The 20,078-nt window shown below is 46.5% G+C and overlaps 1 protein-coding gene across 1 annotated transcript in view; it reads right to left on the reverse strand.

Annotated features, from left to right (window-relative positions):
• Positions 1 to 20,078, reverse strand: part of ABCB7 (ATP binding cassette subfamily B member 7) — a 130,465-nt gene that overhangs the window by 60,962 nt on the left and 49,425 nt on the right. Inside the window, exon 4 of the mRNA XM_067471682.1 lies at positions 13,709 to 13,828. Coding sequence (XP_067327783.1) covers positions 13,709 to 13,828 — 120 coding nt within the window. The remainder of the gene's footprint in view (positions 1 to 13,708; positions 13,829 to 20,078) is intronic.

Genomic DNA, 20,078 nt, shown 5'->3' on the forward strand with positions numbered 1-20,078 from the left:
GGAGTTCAGAATGCTCTTTGATTGTAGGTAAACTATAAATCCCAGCAACTACAACTCCCAAATGACAAAATCAATACCACCTTTCCCCAACCCTACCAGTATTCAAATCTGGGCGTATGGGGTATTTGTGCCAAATGTAGTCCAGTGAAGGAAAATACATCCTACATATCAGTGAAGAGAGAGGGGGCCAGAAGACAGTTCCACTTTATCTCATGTGCTATGCTGTGATGAATTGTATTCCTTTCTGTAAGGTCAGGAAAAGCTCAGAAAAGTAGGCCCAGGAAGTCCAGCAGCCATTTTAGACGGGTGCCTGGGGGCATCCATCTTAGACTCTCATTTCCTGGAGGGGGCGGTCCTTAGGAGCAGCTTGGAGGGAAATGAGGAGAATTTGTGGTTGGCTGGGAGAGAGAGGGTGGAACTTAACTTGAGAAAAGAAAAAAATGACTTTAAGGGTGAGCTGAGATTGGGTCTGTGTGTCAAAGAAGGAGGAATTTGGGTTGGGTGTGAAGGAGAGAGGAGTCAGGGAGAGTGTGTGATGGAAGAGAAGAGTTAGGAAAACCAGAAGTTGGTCAGTTAGTCAGTTGAGTTAGTTAGTGAGAAGATTTTATAGCTATTGGGAAGGATAGCTGGTGCAGGGGAGAGACAGATCCGGAAGGAAAGGACTTTAGAAATACTAGGCAGAGAGGAATCCTGTCTGTAGTTTCTGGAGGGAAAGATGAGTGTTATTGGCAGCAACTTCTTCTTCTTCTTCTTCTTCTTCTTATTATTATTATTATTATTATTAGTTCTGAACTGTTTAAAGAAGCCAAAAGCTTTTATCCAATACTGAAACCACTAAGCTTAAAGCCTGTATTGTTCAAGTTCTCTCAAATAAACAACACTGTTCATTGTTCACAACCACTGCCTCAGTGCGCCTCCTTATGTGAAGATCTAAAGCAGTTTATAGAAGAAATAAAGGTTAAATGGTGGCAGCGTGTATTTTAAAAAGGATTCTCTTCAGTGTTACCTCAGAATACAAAGCCTGAGTGCGAATCCAGTACATTCTAGCCTAAAGATACCTCCAGTCAAGCGAAGGGCTATACATTTATTTGAAGTGTGGTGGTAGCCAGTGTTCTATTAAAAGGTTTTTCGGCCAGAGGATTGTTCCAGCTAAATTAAGCTTTTGATTTTTAATTAAATGAGTCCTAGCTTTTACATATGGGGGTCACCACAACAGGAGGAACTGTATTCAGGGGTCACGGTACTAGGAAGGTTGTGAACCACGGGTCTACAGGAAGAGAAAGCCAGTGGTGCTTTTTCATTAGGAGTGCTTCCCTTTGGGCCCTGCAAGGCTAAATGAGCTTAGATATTGCGCTGACATATCCTTTGTTGATGAGGCAGTTACGGAGTACTCCGCGGCAAGGCGTATCATCCGTTTCAAAGTTCCCCCCGCACTTGACGCCCAGGCTTTGCATTTCCAGACAGCTCCCTTCCCAAACGTAGAAAATTAACTATCGGGAGCAGTGCAGATACTGTGAAAGATGCGCCCAACTCATAAATAATGGATGCCCGGCCTGCGAGCAAAAGGCCAAAAGAGACGGCAAACATGACAGGAGATGACAGCCGCTCTGATCAAGCCCGCAAATGTAATCCTGCTACTACAGATCCGTGCGGCTGGATTCACAACCGGCTCACAGAGGGCTTAAGCCAATTTAGACCACCAGTGTCATCCCTGCTTAATTCCAAGGGCTTTGGGAATTAGGTCTGCGATGGTCTTGCCTCTCAGCGTTGAAAGGGACAAGGAAAATGATTTTGAGGACACGGCAGTTCGCAGATCGATCGTTCCCAACTTGCATGCGTGCGTCTAAGTCGCCACTCAACTTATGGAGGCCCCATGAAGGCCACGGGGTTGCCACAAAGGCACCTTTTCCCAAGGCACATCTGGAGAAAAAGGACTAAGATCAAATCTCCCATTCTTCCTCCCTCTTCCTTTTCTCCCTTCTCTTCCTTCCTCTATTCCTCCTCCTCCTCCTGCTTCTTTTTCTTCCTTTCTTCCTTCTCCTCTTCCTCCTCTTCCTTGCTCTCCTTCTTCCTTTATGCCTCCTCCTCCTATACTTTTTCTTCTTTCATCTCCTCCTCTTCCTTCCTTCCTTCCTTTCCTCCTTTTCCTCCTCCTCCCTCCCTCTCCCTCTCCTTTCTTCCTTCTTTTTTCCTCCTCCTTCTATTCCTTTTCCCTTTTCTTCCTCTCCTTCTCATCCTTCCTTTATTCCTCCTCCTGCTGCTTCTTTTTCTTCCTTCTTCTCCTCTTTCTTTTTCTTGCTCTCCTTCTTCCTCTATGCCTCCTCCTCCTGCTTTTCTTCCTTTTCTCTTCCTTTTTCTTGCTCTCCTTCTCCTTCCTCTATGCCTCCTCCTCCTACTTCTTTTTCTTCCTCTCCTCCTCTTCCTTTCTTCCTTCCTTTCCTCCTTTTCCTCCTCCTCCCTCCTTCTCCTTCTCCTTTCTTCCTTCTTTTTTCCTCCTCCTATTACTTTTCCCCTTTCTTCCTCTCCTTCTCTTCCTTCCTTTATTCCTCCTCCTACTGCTTCTTTTTCTTCCTTCTTCTCTTTCTTTTTCTCCTTCTCCTTCCTCGATGCCTCCCCCTCTTGCTTCTTTTTCTTCTTTCCTCTCCTCCTTTTTTTCCTCGCCTCTTCTTTTCTTCCTCCTTTTCCTCCTCCCTCCCTCTCCTTCTCCTTTCTTCCTCCTTATTTCCTCCTCCTTCTCCTATTCCTTTTCCCTTTTCTTCCTATCCTTCTTTTCCTTCCTTTATGCCTCCTCCTGCTACTGTTGCTGCTTCTTCCTTCTTCTCCTCTTTCTTTTTCTTGCTCTCCTTCTCCTTCTTCCTCTATGCCTCCTGCTTTTTTTCCTTTTTCTCCTCTTCCTTTTTCTAGCTCTCCTTCTCCCTCTATGCCTCTTCCTCCTACTTCTTTTTCTTCCTTCCTTTCTTCCTCTCCTCCTCTTCCTTTCTTCCTTCCTTTCCTCCTTCTCCTCCTTCCTCCCTCTTCCTCTCCTTTCTTCCTTCTTTTTCTCCTCCTCCTATTCTTTCCCCCTTTTTCTTCCTCTCCTTCTCTTCCTTCATCTATTCCTCCTCCTGCTTCTTTTTCTTCCCTTTTCTCCCTTTTTCTTGCTCTCCTTCTCCTCCTTCCTCTATTCCTCCTGCTGCTTCTTTTTCTTCCTCTCTTCTCCCTTTTTCTTCCTTCTTTTCCTCTTCCTTTGTCTTCCTCTCCTTCTCTTCCTTTCTTCCTTAGAATCATAGAATCATAGAATCATAGAATCAAAGAGTTGGAAGAGACCTCATGGGCCATCCAGTCCAACCCCCTGCCAAGAAGCAGGAATATTGCATTCAAATCACCCCTGACAAATGGCCATCCAGCCTCTGCTTAAAAGCTTCCAAAGAAGGAGCCTCCACCACACTCCGGGGCAGAGAGTTCCACTGCTGAACGGCTCTCACAGTCAGGAAGTTCTTCCTAATGTTCAGATGGAATCTCCTCTCTTGTAGTTTGAAGCCATTGTTCCGCGTCCTAGTCTCCAAGGAAGCAGAAAGGAAGCTTGCTCCCTCATCCTCCCTGTGGCTTCCTCTCACATATTTATACATGGCTATCATATCTCCTCTCAGCCTTCCCTTCTTCAGGCTAAACATGCCCAGTTCCCTAAGCCGCTCCTCATAGGGCTTGTTCTCCAGACCCTTGATCATTTTAGTCGCCCTCCTCTGGACACATTCCAGCTTGTCAATATCTCTCTTGAATTGTGGTGCCCAGAATTGGACACAGTATTCCAGATGTGGTCTAACCAAAGCAGAATAGAGGGGTAGCATTACTTCCCTAGATCTAGACACTAGGCTCCTCTTGATGCAGGCTAAAATCCCATTGGCTTTTTTTGCCGCCACATCACATTGTTGGCTCATGTTTAACTTGTTGTCCACGAGGACTCCAAGATCTTTTTCACACGTACTGCTCTCGAGCCAGGCATCGTCCCCCATTCTGTATCTTTGCATTTCATTTTTTCTGCCAAAGTGGAGTATCTTGCATTTGTCACTGTTGAACTTCATTTTGTTAGTTTTGGCCCATCATCTCTCTAATCTGTCAAGATCGTTTTGAATTCTGCTCCTGTCCTCTGGACTATTGGCTCTCCCTCCCAATTTGGTGTCATCTGCAAACTTGATGATCATGCTTTCTAGCCCTTCATCTAAGTCATTAATAAAGATGTTGAACAGGACCGGGCCCAGGACGGAACCCTGCGGCACTCCACTTGTCACTTCTTTCCAAGATGAAGAGGAAGCATTAGTGAGCACTCTCTGTGTTCGTCCACTTAACCAATTACAGATCCACCTCACCGTAGTTTTGCCTAGCCCACATTGGACTAGTTTCCTTGCCAGAAGGTCATGGGGGACCTTGTCGAAGGCCTTCTTTTCCTCTCCTTCCTCCTCTTTTTTCTACCTCTCCTTCTCTTCCTTCCTCTATTCCTCCTCCTCTTGCTTCTTTTTCTTCCTTCCTTCCTTTCCTTCTCCTCTTCCTTTTCCTTCCTCTCCTTCTCTTCCTCTATTCCTCCTCCTCCAACTTCTTTTGAATCCTTCCTCTCCTCTTCCTCTTTCTTCCTTCTTTTCTCTTCCTCCCTCTTCCTTTTTATTCCTCTCCTTCTCTTCCTTCCTCTAATCCTCCTACTTCTGCTTCTTTTTCTTCCTTGCTCTCCTTCTCCTATTCACCTCTTGCTTCTTTTTCTTCCTTCCTCTCCTTTTCCTCTTCCTTTTTCTTCCTCTCCTCCTCCCTTTTCCTGCTCCTCCTCCTCCTATCCTTCCTCCCTCTTCCTTTTTCTTCCTTTCATTCTTTCTTCCTCTATTCCTCCTTCTTCTTACTTTTCTTCCTTCCTTTCCTTCTCCTCTTTCCTCTATGGGGAAATGGGGATGATGTTCCTGATGGCGGACCTGGGTCAGTTGGCATTGGGGATGAGGGTTTGCCTGAGCCTGAGTTAAGCTCAGACGAGAGGCCTGAGCTGTCTCAGGAAGATTCACAAGGCCACATTCCTGGGAGAGGCCCTTCACAGTCTTTCTCAGAGCAACTGTCTGAAGATGATTTGTCAGGTGCAGAAGTTAATGAGTGTCAAGTTAATGAGAGTGTAGATAGAAGGCAAACAGGGACAGAGTGCTCAGGCTCAAAGAAGATCAGTTTGTTTACCGGAAGAAAGAGATAAGAAACCTTTATCTGGTGGTAAGGTCAAGAGAAATGCTTTCCTTTCTGTTTTGGGATCTGGAAAAGCCTTCTATTGATTCATGGGAAAGAGTTGCCTCAGTTGGGTCAACCTTGGATTTTCATGAGGACCTTGCTTTCAAGTGTTCTTAGTTTCATGTACCAAATTTTTGCCAAGCTTCTGATTTGTGTCTTGGATTTTTTCATGTTGCCCTGTTTTATGAATTCTTGTGCCCGTTTCATGGATTTTAATATCTATAATTTTTTTTATATCTTGTTATATCTTGATTTTTATATCTTGTTTTGCCTTGAAGCTCATGGAATATTCATTGTTTTGGGAACTTTACTGGTTTTGCTAATTTTACTGCTTTGCCTACTTATATTCTTCAATAAACTGCTTGCTGATTTTACCAAGCTGGTGTGGTGTTTGAGGTCAGAGGTGTATGACGCCAAATCTGAGAGGAGTACACCTCCCAGTTCTTTCCAATGCCTCCACACTTCAAATGAGTTTATTCTCTTCAAGTCAGCTTCCTCACTTCCTATAGCAAGTTTCTCGTATGCTTCTGCAAAGGTGTTTAGATTGGCTTGTAGGTCTTCTTCTGAATGTGCATAGATGACATTATCATCTGCATATTGGAATTCTATAACAGATGTTGTTGTGACCTTGGTTTTGGCTTTCAGTCTGCTGAGGATAAATAGATTGCCATCTGTCTGATAGAGGATTTCCACTCCGGTGGGAAGCTTCCCATCAACAAGATGAAGTATCATAGCGATGAAGATGGAGAATAAGGTTGGGGTAATAACACATCCCTGTTTGACACCTGATTCCACCTTTGGGAGCCATTTCTGTCCAAGACTGTTGCCATCATGTCATCGTGGAGGCCTCGCAGGATGTTCACAAATTTGTCAGGGCACCCGATTTTTTGGAGGAAGGTCCAGAGAGCACTGCGATTCCTGAATGTGAAAGCTGTTCAGCAGGGGAACTCTCTGCCCCTGAGTGTGGTAGAGGCTCCTTCTTTGGAAGCTTTTAAACAGGGCCTTAGTTTGAGGAGGCCTGCCATAGACACACAACATGGACTTCAACCTGGGGCTTCTCTCACACTGAGGCCTTCTCATACTGAGGCCTACTGAGGTCTTCTCACACTGAGGGCTCTCTCAGACTGAGGCGAACTAACACTGAGGCCTTCTACTTCTCTTACTCATACTTCTCATACTGAGGCCTTCTCACACTGAGGGCTCTCTCAGACTGAGGCGAACTAACACTGAGGCCTTCTCCTACTTCTCCTACTCATACTTCTCATACTGAGGCCTTCTCACACTGAGGGCTCTCTCAGACTGAGGCGAAATAAAACTGAGGCCTTCTCATACTTCTCCTACTTCTCCTACTCATACTTCTCATACTGAGGCCTAATCACACTGAGGGCTCTCTCAGACTGAGGCGAACTAACACTGAGGCGAACTAACACTGAGGCCTTCTCATACTTCTACTTCTACTACTCATACTTCTCATACTGAGGCCTTCTCACACTGAGGGCTCTCAGACTGAGGTGAACTAACACTGAGGCCTTCTCCTACTTCTCCTACTTTTCCTACTCATACTGAGGCCTTCTCACACTGAGGGCTCTCTCAGACTGAGGCGAACTAACACTGAGGCCTTCTCCTACTTCTCATACTTCTCCTACTCATACTTCTCATACTGAGGCCTTCTCACACTGAGGACTCTCTCAGACTGAGGCGAACTAACACTGAGGCCTTCTCCTACTTCTCCTACTCATACTTCTCATACTGAGGCCTTCTCACACTGAGGGCTCTCTCAGACTGAGACGATCTAACACTGAGGCCTTCTCCTACTTCTCATACTTCTCCTACTCATACTTCTCCTACTGAGGCCTTCTCACACTGAGGGTTCTCTCAGACTGAGGCGAACTAATACTGAGGCCTTTTCATACTTCTACTCAAACTTCTCATACTGAGGCCTTCTCACACTGAGGCCTCTCTCAGACTGAGGCGAACTAACACTGAGGCCTTCTCATACTTCTCCTACTTCTCCTACTCATACTGAGGCCTTCTCACACTGAGGGCTCTCTCAGACTGAGGCGAACTAACACTGAGGCCTTCTCCTACTTCTCCTACTCATACTTCTCATACTGAGGCCTTCTCACACTGAGGACTCTCTCAGACTGAGGCGAACTAACACTGAGGCCTTCTCCTACTCATACTTCTACTCATACTTCTCATACTGAGGCCTTCTCACACTGAGGACTCTCTCAGACTGAGGCGAACTAACACTGAGGCCTTCTCCTACTTCTCCTACTCATACTTCTCATACTGAGGCTTTCTCACACTGAGGGCTCTCTCAGACTGAGGTGAACTAACACTGAGGCCTTCTCCTACTTCTCCTACTTCTCCTACTCATACTTCTCATAGAGGCTTTCTCACACTGAGGGCTCTCTCAGACGGAGGCGAACTAACACTGAGGCCTTCTCCTACTCAAACTTCTCATACTGAGGCCTTCTCACACTGAGAGCTCTCTCAGACTGAGGCGAACTAACACTGAGGCCTTCTCCTACTCATACTTCTCATACTGAGGCCTTCTCACATTGAGGGCTCTCTCAGACTGAGGCGAACTAACACTGAGGCCTTCTCATACTTCTCATACTGAGGCCTTTGCAAGGTCAATGAATGCCATGTACAGAGGTTGCATTTTGTTCCCTGCATTTTCCGTGGCGCTGTCCAAAAAGGCAATCGGTCGTGCTCGCTGAATTGAAACCATTCCACTAATCTGATGGGAGAACGAATTCTGTTTACTTTCTGCTAATCTGCCGCGCTCATCTCAGCTTGACATTTTCTTTGGTTTTTTCCCCTATGTTGTGTTTTTTTTAATAAACTGACTGAAGTGGGTTTTCAAAAATGGCGAGGTGACATATAAGAAAAAAAAAATCATTATCGTGGTTGTGCGTATTCCTGGACTAAGAGGAACGCTGAGAACGAAAGCGCTGCCTATTCCCTGCTGCCCACCACACTCCTCTTCAGCGCAGATGAAATTGGAAAAGTTGTCTCTTCTCACAAGTGAGCCGTTCCTATCATCTCTGCGCCTCCGTCTCGCAGCAGCCTCCTCCCTCCTTTTGTAAAGAGGCAAATCTGTTGAATGCAGATAAGAGAATGCTTGAGAAAAGGCTCGGTTCAACCTGGCTTAGTGCCGAAGGTTATTTCTCACCCAGGCAGGCTCTCCTTCCAGGGAAATTGTCTCTTTGGGACGGAATTTAACACAGCTTCAAGGTCCAGTCTAGCACTCGGACCCACGGAAAACCAAAAAACTTCACTGGCCATTCATGTTAGATGAGAAAAGAACACACCAAACAAATCAACAAAGATGCCTGAGCCTGAAGACAGACTATTATTTATTTATTTATCTACTGTGCTTATAGACCGCCGTTCTCAGCCCTGGGGCGACTCACGGCGGTGTACAACATGTAAAATCATGTGCAATTTACAGCATAAGCCAACATCAACTAGCAATATCAAAAACAACATTAAACAACAACATCGATATCAATAATACAATTACAATAAGTCATTCGCGACGTCTCATCGTTGAACCACAATCCAAATCTCGTTATCCGTGTTCCGTTCCAATCGTCATTGCCAATTGTTGCAGCACTTACTCAAACGCCTTCTCAAACAACCACGTCTTTAGTCTTTTGCAGAATGTCATAAGGGAGGGCGCCAGTCTGATGTCTACAGGGAGGGTGTTCCACAGCCGGGGGGCCACCACCGAGAAGGCCCTCTCTCTCGTCCCCGCCAGGCGTGCCTGTGAGGCAGGCGGGATCGAGAGCAGGGCCTCCCCGGACGATCTCAAAGTCCTCGTGGGCTCATAGGCCGAGATGCGGTCAGACAGGTATTTTGGACCGGAACCGTTTAGGGCTTTGTAGGCCAACACCAGCACCTTGAATTGGGCCCGGTAGCAGATCGGCAGCCAGTGGAGCTGGTACAACAAGGGCGTTGTATGCTCCCTGCGTCCCGCTCCTGTTAGTAACATGGCTGCTGCGCGCTAGAGTAGCTGGAGCTTCCGGCCGTCTTCAAGGGCAGCCCCACGTAGAGAGCGTTGCAGTAGTCAAAGCGGGATGTGACCAAAGCGTGTACTACCGTGGCCAAGTTAGACTTCCCAAGGTACGGGCGCAGCTGGCGCACGAGCCTGAGCTGTGCAAATGCTCCCCTGGTCACCGCCGAAACCTGGGGCTCCAGGCTCAACGATGAGTCCAGGATCACACCCAAGCTGCGAACCTGCGCCTTCAAGGGGAGTGCGACCCCATCCAACACAGGCTGTAACCCTATACCCTGTTCGGCCTTGCGACTGACCAGGAGTACCAGGACTAGAAAGATGTTTGTTCCTCCCTTATTAGTCTTGATCTTTGTGAAAGTCCTTCAGGACAATTATTATTATTATTATTATTATTATTATTATTATTATTATTAACTGATTAATGTCAGCAGCCTATGAGACTGTGAACCACCGCCTCCTCCTGAGAAAAATGTATAATACCACAAAGGACGACCACCTCACCCGCCTCATAGGAAACCTGCTACAAAACAGGAGCTTCTTTGTTGAGTTCCAGGGCTAGAGAAGCAGATGGCGGAAACAGAAGAACGGCCTGCCTCAGGGGAGCGTGCTCGCTCCATCCATGTTCAACATTTACACAAATGACCAGCCACTGCCAGAAGGGACAGAGTTTCATCTATGCTGATGATGGTGCCATCACTGCTCAAGCAGGGAGCTTTGAGATCATAGAATCATAGAATCAAAGAGTTGGAAGAGACCTCATGGGCCATCCAGTCCAACCCCATTCTGCCAAGAAGCAGGAATATTGCATTCAAATCACCCCTGACAGATGGCCATCCAGCCTCTGCTTAAAAGCTTCCAAAGAAGGAGCCTCCACCACACTCCGGGGCAGAGAGTTCCACTGCTGAACGGCTCTCACAGTCAGGAAGTTCTTCCTAATGTTCAGATGGAATCTCCTCTCTTGTAGTTTGAAGCCATTGTTCCATTGCGTCCTAGTCTCCAAGGAAGCAGAAAACAAGCTTGCTCCCTCCTCCTCCCTGTGGCTTCCTCTCCCACATTTATACATGGCTATCCTGTCTCCTCTCAGCCTTCTCTTCTTCAGGCTAAACATGCCCAGTTCCCTAAGCCGCTCCTCATAGGGCTTGTTCTCCAGACCCTTGATCATTTTAGTCGCCCTCCTCTGGACACATTCCAGCTTGTCAATATCTCTCTTGAATTGTGGTGCCCAGAATTGGACACAATATTCCAGATGTGGTCTAACCAAAGCAGAATAGAGGGATAGCATTACTTCCTTAGATCTAGACACTATGCTCCTATTGATGCAGGCCAAAATCCCATTGGCTTTTTTTGCCGCCACATCACATTGTTGGCTCATGTTTAACTTGTTGTCCACGAGGACTCCAAGATCTTTTTCACACGTACTGCTCTCGAGCCAGGCATTGTCCCCCATTCTGTATCTTTGCATTTCATTTTTTCTGTCAAAGTGGAGTATCTTGCATTTGTCACTGTTGAACTTCATTTTGTTAGTTTTGGCCAATCATCTCTCTAATCTGTCAAGATCGTTTTGAATTCCTGTCCTCTGGACTATTGGCTATCCCTCCCAATTTGGTGTCATCTGCAAACTTGATGATCCTGCCTTCTAGCCCATCATCTAAGTCATGAATCAAGATCCTGAGTAGGACCGGGCCCAGGACGGAACCCTGCGGCACTCCACTTGTCACTTCTTTCCAAGATGAAGAGGAAGCATTAGTGAGCACTCTCTGTGTTCGTCCACTTAACCAATTACAGATCCACCTCACTGTAGTTTTGCCTAGCCCATATCGGACTAGTTTCCTTGCCAGAAGGTCATGGGGGACCTTGTCGAAGAAGGCCTTACTGAAATCCAGACACGCTCCATCCACGGCATTCCCCGCATCAGAGTTGCCAGATGTTCAAGCTGGGTTTAGAAAAGGCAGAGGAACGAGAGACCAGATTGCCAATATCCGGATGCTGGAGAATGGAGAAAGGCAGGGAGTTCCAGAAAAACATTTACTTCTGCTTCATTGACTATTGTAAAGCCTTTGACTGTGTGGATCATAATAAATGGTGGCAAGTTCTTGGTGGGATGGGCATCCCAAGCCCCCTTCCCTCTCTCCTGAGGAATCTGTACAAGGACCAAGGAGCAACAGTCAGAACTGACCACGGAACAACAGACTGGTTCCGGATTGGGAAAGGCGTACGGCAAGGCTGCATCCTCTCACCCAACCTTTTCAACTTGTATGCAGAACACATCATGCGAGGATGTGCGGGGCTGGATGAATGCAAAGCTGGGGTGAAAATGGCTGGAAGAAACATTAACAACCTCAGATATGCAGATGACACCACTCTGATGGCCGAAAGCGAGGAGGAGCTGAGGAGCCTTCTAATCAAGGTGGAAGAAGAAAGCGCAAAAGCCGGGTTGCAGCTAAACATCAAAAAGACCAAGATTATGGCAACAAGAATGATTGACAACTGGGAAATAGAGGGAGAAACCATGGAGGCCGTGACAGACTTTGTATTTCTAGGCGCAAAGATTACTGCAGATGCAGACTGTGGCCAGGAAATCAGAAGGTGATTATTTCTTAGGAGGAGAGCAATGTCCAGTGTTGGAGGCTCCTTCTTTGGAAGCTTTTAAGCAGAGGCTGGATGGCCATCTGTCAGGGGTAATTTGAATGCAATATTCCTTCTTCTTGGCAGAATGGGGTTTATTTATTTATTTATTTATTTACTATTCTTGTATACCGCTGTATCTCAAGCCCGAGGGCGACTCACAGCGGTTTCCAGACAGCAAACAACAAAGACAATAAAAACAGCAATAATTAATATACCATAACAGTTAAATTACACATTTCCATTACTAGCTAATACAAACATCAATACACAGTTCTCCCAAAGCCCCCCCCCCCCCCCGATCGCCTCATCATCCAAGCGTGATCCAAATTCGACGTCCATTGTTCCGTTCCTATGTTCAAATTACCCGAATTGCACTGAATTACTCAAACGCCTGCACAAACATCCAGGTCTTCAACTTTCTACGGAATGTCATGAGAGATGGTGCCAGCCTAACATCTACAGGAAGGGCGTTCCACAGCCGAGGAGCCACCACCGAGAAGGCCCTATCTCTCGTCCCCGCCAACCGTGCTTGAGAGGCTGGCGGGATCGAGAGCAGGGCCTCCCCGGAAGATCTCAAAGTCCGGGTGGGTTCATAGGCCGAGATGCGGTCAGCTAGGTATCTTGGGCCGGAACCGTTTAGGGCTTTATAGGCCAGTACCAACACCTTAAATTGGGCCCGGTAGCAAATCGGCAGCCAGTGGAGCTGTTGCAACAGGGGGGTTGTGTGCTCCCTGCGCTCCGCTCCTGTTATAATCATGGCTGCCGCGTGTTGGACTAGTTGCAGCTTCCGGGCCGTCTTCAGGGGCAGCCCCACGTAGAGAGCATTGCAGTAGTCTAGGCGGGATGTGACAAGAGCGTGTACCACCGTGGCCAAGTCAGACTTCCCAAGATACGGGCGCAGCTGGCGCACAAGCCTGAGCTGTGCAAATGCTCCCCTGGTCACCGCCGAGACCTGGGGTTCCAGGCTCAACGACGAATCCAGGGTCTCACCCAAGCTGCGAACCTGTGTCTTCAGAGGGAGTACGACCCCATCTAACACAGGCTGTAACCCTATGCCCTGTTTGGCCTTGCGACTGACCAGGAGTACCTCTGTCTTGTCTGGATTCAACTTCAATTTGTTCGCCCTCATCCAGACCGTCACAGCAGCCAGGCACCGGTTCAGGACCTCGACAGCCTCCTTAGTAGCAGGTGGGAAGGAGTGACAGAGTTGGACATCATCTGCGTACAGATGACACCGCACCCCGAAACTCCGGATGATCTCCCCCAGCGGCTTCATGTAGATGTTAAACAGTTGGACTGGATGGCCCAGGAGGTCTCTTCCAACTCTTTGATTCTATGATTCTATACTTGAGTACATACAGTAATGAAAGCAGTACAGTGATGTGTTAAGAGCAAACACCTTCCAATGACCTGAAAGCGGACGAACCCACAATGTTTGTTCTTTTCTCCTTTGCAAACAACTGCAGGAGACGGTGCTGAATAACTCTTGGAACATCAATATAAGAAATTAAGGATTGTACCATGATAAAATATCCCCTGTATCAAATTCATGTTGACATCCATTAGGAAATGTACAGGAGCTGAAGCATTCTGTGTACTCCTCAGTGAAAGAAGTCTTACTCATCCTCAATCACAAGAAAGCAAGATGGAAAATTTCCAAATGCCATCTTTCAGGATGCAAAGAAAGTGGCATTTAATGGATTATAGAGAGGGTTTCGCAGCCGCACCAAATCCGACTGAAGTGCCTTAAGCAAGCCTCTTTGGTCGGTCCTCCTCTCTGGCACTTTCGCTAAAAGCTTTTCCCCGCGTTTCCGCTCTTACCTTTGCTCCCGCTAAGAATCCCAGGGAGATGGCCACTCGGGCGCGGAGGTCGGGCCGATCCTTGGGCCACACGTACGAGAGCATCGCTTTGAGGATCTTCCGGGCATCTATTTCTTTCAACTGCGGAAAGTAAACAAGGTGTTACAAAAGATAACCCAAAGCGCACTGTCGGAATTACGGGCTATGAAAGTTTTCCGCACAGAACGGGATTTAGGAATGTCATGCTGCAGACCAAGAAAATTGTTCTGGGTGGTTTAATGGTGTGTAAAATGTCACCACTTCTTTTCAACGCGGGCTAATCGTGCATTATGAGGCCATTTAGCAGCCATGCGTATTGCTTTGACTTCTCCCATAAATGGAAAGATTGTCCCTGTCCTGTGTTATTAATTCATCTTAAGGCTCCAGCTAATCAAAGAAGCAACAGCCTTTGTATTGTTGAAGGATTTCATGGCCAGAATCACTGGGTTGCGGTATGTTTTACGGGCATTGTCTGGCCATGTTCCAGAAGCATTCTCTCCTGACCTTTCACCCACATCTATGGCAGGCATCCTCGGAGGGTGTGAGGTCTGTTGGAAACTAGGAAAAGGGGGGTTATATATCTGTGTAATATCCAGGGCGGGAGAAAGAACTCTTTTCTTTTGGAGGAAGGTGTGAATGTTTCAATTTGTCACCCTGATTAGCATTTAATGGCCTAGCAGTTTCAACATCTGGCTTCTTACTACCTGGGGGAATCCCACAGGTCAATGGCTGTGATGTTGAGCAGGTGTCCCCCAACAACACTTTCTGGGAACGGCCCTCCAGGACAGACCAGAGCCACTGCAAAACAGTACCTCCCAGACCCATTCCCATGAGGTGTCCCAGAAGGATGCCATGGTCTACAGCAGCATTTCTCAACCTGGGGTCAGGAACCCTAGAGAGGTCGCGAGGGGGTTTCAGAGAGGTTGCCAAAGACCATCAGAAAACACAATATTTTCCGTTGGTTGTGGGTTCAGTGTGGGAAGTTTGGCCAATTATTTAGTTGGTGGGATTCAGAATGCTCTTTGACTGTCAGTGAACTATAAATCCCAGCAACTACTACCCCCAAATATCAAGGTCTATTTCCCCAAAACTCCACCAGTGTTCACATTTGGGCATATAGAGTATTCGTGTAGAGTTTGGTCCAGATCCATCATTGTTTGAGTCCACAGTGCTCTCTGGATGTAGGTGAACTACAACTCTAAAACTCAATTTCAATTCTCATCAAACCCTTCCAGTATTTTCCATCAGTCATGGGAGTCCTGTGTACCATGTTTGGTTCAATTCCATTATTGGGGGAGTTCAGAATGCTATTTGATTGTAGGTGAACTAGTAACTACAACTCAAGGTCAATGCCCACCTAACCCTTCCAGTATTTTCTGTTCGTTATGGCGGTTCTGTGTAGAAAGTTTGGCCCAATTCTTTCATTGGCAGAGTTCAGAATGCTCTTTGATTGTAGGTGAACTATAAATCCCAGCAACTATAATTCCCAAATGACAAAATCAAAAATACCCAATACACCCAAATGTGAATGCTAGTGGGGTTGGGCGAGGATTGATTTTGTAATTTGGGAGTTGTAGTTGCTAGGATTTATAGTTCACTTATAATCAAAGAGCATTCCGAACTCCACCAGCGATGGATTTGAACCAAACTTGGCTCCCATGACCAATGGAAAACATTGGAAGGGTTTGATGGGCATTGACCTTGAGTTTGGGAGTTGTAGTTCACCTATATCCAGAGAGCACTGTGGACTCATGCAAACTTGGCATGAATACTCAATATGCCCAAATGTGAACACTGGTGGAGTCCGGGGAAAATAGATCTTGACATTTGGGAGTTGTAGTTGCTGGGATTTATAGTTCATTACAATCAAAGAACATTCTGAACTCCACCAACCATAGAATTGGCTCAAACTTCCCACATGGAATCCCCATGACCATCAGAAAATACTGTGTTTTCTTATGGTCTTTGGCGACCCCTCTGACACCCCCTCAGGGGTCCCGACCCCCAGGTTGAGAAACACTGTTCCAGAAGCATTCTCTCCTGATGTTTCACCCATATCTATGGCAGGCATCCTCAGAGGGTGAGGTCTGTTGGAAACTAGGAAAAGGGGGGTTATGTATCTGTGTAATATCCAGGATGGGAGAAAGAACTCTTGTCTTTTGGAGGAAGGTGTGAATGTTTCAATTGGTCACCCCGATTAGCATTTAATGGCCTAGCAGTTTCAAGGTCTGGCTTCTTACTGCATGGGGGAATCCCACAGGTGAGGTTGAGCAGGTGTCCCCCGACAACACCTTCTGGGAACAGGCCCTCCAGGACAGACCAGAGCCACTGCAAAACAGTACCTCCCAGACCCATTCCCATAAGGTGTCTCAGAAGGATACCATGGTCTACAGCAAGGGTCCACAAACTTTTTAAACAAAGGGCCAGGTCACAGTCCCTCAAACTGTTGGAGGGCCGGATTATAATTTGCAAAAAACATGAATGAATTCCTATGCATACTGCACACATCTTATTTGTAGTGCAAAAACAGTTAAAAACAATACAATAATTAAAATTGGGAGTTGTAGTTGCTGGGATGTATAGTTCACCTACAATCAAAGAGCATTCCGAACCCCACAAATGATGGAATTGAACCAAACTGGGCACACAGTTCTCCCATGACCAACAGAAAATGCTGGAAGGGTTTGGTGGGCAGTGTCCTTTGGTTTTGGAATTGTAGTTCACCCACATCTAAAGAGCACTGGGCACTCAAACAATGATGGATCTGGACCAAATTCTACACGAATACTCAATATGCCCAAATGTGAACACAGGTGGAGTTGGGGGAAAATAGAATCTTGGCATTTGGGAGTTGTAGTTGCCGGGATTTGTAGTTCACCTACAATCACAGAGCATTCTGAACCCCACCAACGATGGAATTGAACCAAACTTGGCACACAGTTCTCCCATGACCAACAGAAAATACTGGAAGGGTTTGGTGGGCAGTGTCCTTTGGTTTTGGAGTTGTAGTTCACCTACATCTAAAGAGCACTGGGCACTCAAACAATGATGGATCTGGACCAAACTCTACATGAATACTCAATATGGGAGTTGTAGTTGCTGGGATTTGTAGTTCACCTACAATCACAGAGCATTCTGAGCCCCACCAACAATAGAATTGGGCCAAACCTCCCACACAGAAGCCCCATGATTACCAGAGTGGGCCACAGCAATGTCAGAGATTGATTATGCCCAGCGAAAGGAATGCTAGATCAGCAGACACTGAGTTGTAAAATAAGGACTCTGCAGGCTTTGAGTTACAAAAGAAACTAAGTTTACTAAGCACATTCAACAGACACGTCTTACTACAGCGAGCTACAATTCGGGAACTAGTCAAAACGAAAGCTTCTTCACATCTGCTTATCTTCTCTTGCTGAGACTGGATACTCCCTTCTGTTCCCAGCAAGAGCAAACCTTATCTTACTTTTCTCAAGTTCACTTAATCACAGCCTAAAATCCGATATACCACCTGTCACATCAGCACTTTTAATCTGTACCCATTACATTGGCCCGGCCCTGTTTTCTTGTGTTTTGGTGTATTGTTTTATTGTTTTGTTGTTTGATATTGCTTTAATTGCTTTGATTGGTTAGACCACATCTGGAATATTGTGTCCAATTCTGGGCACCACAATTCAAGAGAGATATTGACAAGCTGGAATGTGTCCAGAGGAGGGCGACTCAAATGATCAAGGGTCTGGAGAACAAGCCCTATGAGGAGCGGCTTAGGGAACTGGGTATGTTTAGCCTGAAGAAGAGAAGGCTGAGAGGAGATATGATAGCCATGTATAAATATGTGAGAGGAAGCCACAGGGAGGAGGAGGGAGCAAGCTTGTTTTCTGCTTCCTTGGAGACTAGGACGCAATGGCTTCAACCTACAAAAAAGGAGATTCCATCTGAACATGAGGAAGAACTTCCTGACTGTGAGAGCCGTTCAGCAGTGGAACTGTCTGCCCCGGAGTGTGGTGGAGGCTCCTTCTTTGGAAGCTTTTAAGCAGAGGCTGGATGGCCATCTGTCAGGGGTGATTTGAATGCAATATTCCTGCTTCTTGGCAGAATGGGGTTGGACTGGATGGCCCATGAGGTCTCTTCCAACTCTTTGATTCTATGATTCTATGATTTGTCTTAAGTTGTGTATTTTGTTATGCTATGTTTTTATTGAGGCCTTGGCCTGTGTAAGCCGCATTGAGTCCTTCGGGAGATGCTAGCGGGGTACAAATAAAGTTAATAATAATAATAATAACTAGCTGTACCCTGCCACGCGTTGCTGTGGCCTATAGTAAATCTTTTCAAAGTAGAGGTAGATATCTGGAGTACTACGAAAGAGAGGTACCTACCTATTCCTTCCCCCCTTTCCCCCCCTTTCTCTCCTTTCTTCCTTCTCTACCTCTTTCTTTCTTTCTTTCCTTCTTTCGCTCCTTGGTTTCATCCTTCTCTCTTTCCTTCATTCCCTCCCCCTTTCTTCCTTTGCCTCCTTTCTTCCCTCCATGTTTCCTTCCTTCTTTCATTTTTTCTTTCCTTTTCTCCTTCCTTCTTTACCTCTTTCCTGCCTTTCCTTCCTTTTATTTTTCTTTCCTTTCTACTTTCTCTTCTTCCTTCCTTCGGTACCTCTTTCTTTCCTGCCTTCCCTCCCTCCCTCCTTCCTTCCTTCCTTCCTTCCTTCCTTCCTTCCTTCCCATTGCTTACCAAACCCTTCTTGTGATTTATGTTGGGTCTTGGGAGTCCTGTGTGCCACGTTTGGTTTAATTCCGTCGTTGGTGGAGTTCAGAATGCTTTGATTATAGGCAAACTATAAATCCCAGCAGCTTCAACGGAGGGGGGTGGGAGGAGGAGGAGGAGTGCAGGGGCGGGGTGTCGTTGGTTGTGGGCGGGGCTTCGGCAGAGGGGGGTGGGAGGAGGAGGAGTGCATGGGCGGGGCGTCGGTGGGTGTGGGCGGGGCTTCGGCGGAGGGGGGGTGGGAGGAGGAGGAGTGCATGGGTGGGGCGTTGATGGGTGTGGGCAGGGCTTCAGCGGAGGGGGGGAGGTGCGGAGGGTGTGTTGGCCGTTTGGCCATGTGCGCGCACCGGGGACTTTGCGCCACTGCGCATGCTCAGTTGTTTGGTCATTTTGTGAGTGTGTTGTTGTGTTGTTTTTTATTTTGATTCGATATGTTTGTACCTTGTGGGTTGAGGTATGTGCATGGGAATTTTGGTTAATTTTCGTTGGGGGGGGTTTCAGTTTTGCTGTCCCGTTGGACGCCCCTTACAGATTTATATATATAGATAATAATAATTCTGCACAGCATTTCTAATTCACAGTGGCATCCATATTTACAATACATAGAAGCACATTTAAAACACATACATAACTAAATTAATCCTGACAATGTGTGGCAGGGGATGGATTGTGCTACATAAGCTGAAAAGGTGGGGTGCCCGAGGCTATTAAAAATACCTTTCTTGCACCCAAATATCTTTATTTCAGTGTGCATTTTGTGCAATTGGATATGCTGCACTTGTGGTTTCTGGCAGATTGCAGAGGAAGGATCAAGCAGGGCTTAAATGATGCAAATAGTTTCCAAGTAAGGTGTTTAAAAATAATGTTTGTGAGCACAAAAAGAACGTATATACCCTTTTGCATTGATTTCTTTTCTTCCTCAATTTGAAAAGGGAAAAATATTGTTTTGACACAATCACGGGTGCGATTACATTCAAATGAAGCAGAACAACAAATTACCGAGGAAGAAGGGGAAAGGCAGATAAATCTGGATCCCATTTGTGTGAAGACACTCTCCCCCACACTCTATCCAACCAAAGTGTTAAGATACACTTAAGATTCTTGACAATCGAAAAGGAATTGAGAGCAGTACCCATTATAAGCACCATTTATATATCCTTGGGCGGGCGCGTATTCTCTGCTGACAACTTACAAGTCTCAAGTGGGTACAGAATAAATGTTCTCCTTCTCCCTCACTTTGAAGTACGGGAGGAGAGGCACCGTGCGCACAGAGAAATCTTCCCCTGCTCTCTGGGCAGACCCACATTTCGAGCAGAAGGAAGAGAGGTGCGAGCTTCAATCATCAGAAGAGTGCTCGGTTTAATATGGAAGTGATGTGGCACTGTTCAAGTTGCACACAAGTTAATGGCTCACTACAATTGGTTTATTTACTGTATTTATATTCCGCCCCTCTCACACTGAAGGGGACCCTATGACCCTTGCCAATTATCGTCCCGTCTCTAATCTTCCATTCTTAGGTAAGGTGATAGAGCGGGATGTATTAGGACAAATGCACAATTTTTGGATGACACAGCCGGCCTGGACCCTTTCCAGTCAGGTT

The sequence above is a fragment of the Anolis sagrei genome, chromosome 10 (assembly GCF_037176765.1).
Source record: "Anolis sagrei isolate rAnoSag1 chromosome 10, rAnoSag1.mat, whole genome shotgun sequence".
In the NCBI taxonomy this organism is placed as follows: domain Eukaryota; kingdom Metazoa; phylum Chordata; class Lepidosauria; order Squamata; family Dactyloidae; genus Anolis; species Anolis sagrei.